A 2,486-nucleotide genomic window follows, 5' to 3' on the forward strand; every position below is an offset into this window, starting at 1 on the left:
TGTATGAACAACAGCCAGTGCTCCACACAGAGATCTGATCTGATCATCATCAGTCTGTCTGAGATTACATGAAGAAACAGAACAAACTGAGACAGACTCAATCCAGAAGAACTGTGTCTCCAAGACGCTTCAAGAGACCTCCTGCAAAACTACAATACTGAGGTTTTAGGCACTTGTGTAAAAATGCTGTAAAATGAGAATGCTTTCAAAAATAATGTCTTAGATGTTATTTATTAATTCACTTCTATTAACTAAATCAAATCAATATTTGGTGTGACCAGTGTTGGGGAAAGTTACTTTTAAAAGTAATGAATTACAATATTGCGTTACTCCATAAAAAAGTAACTAATTACGGTACTTAGTTACTTTTTTTTATGGAAAGTAATGCGTTACGTTACTTTTGCGTTACTTTTTAAATCTGGACAGGGCTTGCTTGTTTGTAAAGTAATCTGATTACGTAACTCGCGTTACTTGTAATGCGTTACCCCCAACACTGGGTGTGACCACCCTTTGCGTTTAAAACAGCTTTTGTACGAGGTGCACTTGCACATAGTTTTTCATATATATATATGTATGTATGTATGTACTGTATATATGTGTGTGTGTGTGTGTGTGTGTGTGTGTAAATGATGTGATAAAATTAGTTGAAATAATGTCCTACAATGTCTGATAATCTGTTAAAATGTCTGTTAAAGTTGGCATAACAAGCCTGTTAAATACTATAAAATAATTTTTCTTTCCAACATAACTTACAAATAAACCTGTTTGGTTGTATCCACTCTGGTTTTCCAAATCTACATAAAACCACTAGAAAAACACCCTCGTGTATGACAGCCAACTGCAATCAACAAAAGTAAATTACCCTTTTAACAGAAATGTAAGATATGATAAGATAACATACAATAACAATATAACAGTATTACAATATATAATATAAAGGATAATATAATATAATATATATCTGCAGTGCACAATATCACTGGTGTGGAAAATAAAACATCTGTTTTATTAATAACTGTTAATAACTTTATCAGAGAGTCCAATAAGAAAAACAGTAATACAAACGTTTAATAAAATTGATGTCGTCTGAATTTCTTTCTCCTGGCACTTTAAAAAAAAAAAGAATAATGCGTAGTGGTCGGTATTCCCGACTGACTTACGTACGCTTGTGCGCAATCCACCCATAGCTCAGCGCGTGCGCTACGTAGCCATCTTGTGTAGAGCAGAGGAAGCGGAGCTGTTAGCTCGAGATCTGCGCTGACAGCAGACGGACTGACAAACAAACCGTCGCTCTGCTCCCGACAGACTCCGCTAGCGCCAGAAACGGATAGTAAACATGCGTTACTACGTGTCGAGATGTCTATCTGATGTGTTTCACGGAGGATGTGAGCTTCTGAAGAAGGGAGAGTGTTGAGAACCGAAGGCGCCTCAGAGTCGCGTTGAGTCCGGAGACTGGAGCATTTCAGCGGCCTGACGGAAACTCCCACACCGGGGCATGGCCTTCGTTTAGGCCACGGAGAATAGAGATACGGGCTCGGAAGGATTAAACACAGCTGGAATAAAGCTGCCATTGTGTTTGGAGCTTCAATTTAAAGGATTTAAAGGAGTGAAAATGCCGCGATGAGGGCGTCCTGAGTTAGCGTGACGTTAACTGAAAATTACATGACATATTTTCATACACATTGCGTTACTACGCTTACATTGGAGCTGTGCGCTTCAGTCTGACGCGTTGCGATCAGAGCAACGCGCTTAAAGCTGTCAACATGTCTAAAATGCTGTCGAAAAAGAAGAGCTGTTTTCAGATCACCAGCGTAACGCAGGCTGCGCAGGTGGCCGCCAACAGCAACACGGACGACACCGAGAGTTTAGACGACCCGGACGAGCCCAGAACTGAGGACATGTCCTCATCCGAGATATATGACATGTCCAAAGCTGGAGACTTCGAGCCGGAGGCGTGTGATGTCAGTTTGTCGGATGAATCGCTTCATAACGATGCTGAAACATCTGGCCAAGAGGGTCCCATGACGACCATACCTGGTTCTCCTAGCCCAGGTGCTGTTCATATAAACCCAAATGTCCGTGCATTAGGCGGGACCATATCTTCCCAGTCTTCAGGTTCAGCTGCATCTAATGCACCATCCAGCACATCACAGACTTCATCGGTTAGCAGTTCTGCCACAGTAAGTAGCTGCAGCTCCCGTTTCAGGGTCATCAAATTAGATCATGGTACGGGCGAACCCTTCAAAAGAGGTAGGTGGACTTGCACTGAGTTTTATGAGCGAGATACGGATGCTTCCTCGTCCGCGCGGACTGTGGATAACGTCAAGCACGTTGGCACCACGGACCATGGCGCGGACAGGGATGCACTAGGAGTCGCGGGAGGTTCGGTGGCTGCTCATGTTGGGCTTTCAACACCTGCAGCAGAACCACACACCGATAGCGGTTACATATCTGCACCATCGAACCCACCTGTGGAGGTTCAGCAG

At 43.0% G+C, this 2,486-nt stretch overlaps 1 protein-coding gene across 2 annotated transcripts in view; it reads left to right on the forward strand.

The window, feature by feature from the left end:
• Window positions 1-1,185: 1,185 nt before the first annotated feature.
• tsc22d2 (TSC22 domain family 2) overlaps window positions 1,186-2,486 on the forward strand; it is a 31,744-nt gene continuing 30,443 nt past the window's right edge. For both annotated transcript variants that reach the window (XM_016474474.1, XM_016474473.1), the window contains exon 1: window positions 1,186-2,486. In XM_016474474.1, coding sequence (XP_016329960.1) covers window positions 1,764-2,486 — 723 coding nt within the window. In that variant the 5' untranslated portion in view covers window positions 1,186-1,763.

The sequence above is a fragment of the Sinocyclocheilus anshuiensis genome, unplaced genomic scaffold (assembly GCF_001515605.1).
Source record: "Sinocyclocheilus anshuiensis isolate Anshui unplaced genomic scaffold, SAMN03320099.WGS_v1.1 scaffold2020, whole genome shotgun sequence".
In the NCBI taxonomy this organism is placed as follows: Eukaryota; Metazoa; Chordata; class Actinopteri; order Cypriniformes; family Cyprinidae; genus Sinocyclocheilus; species Sinocyclocheilus anshuiensis.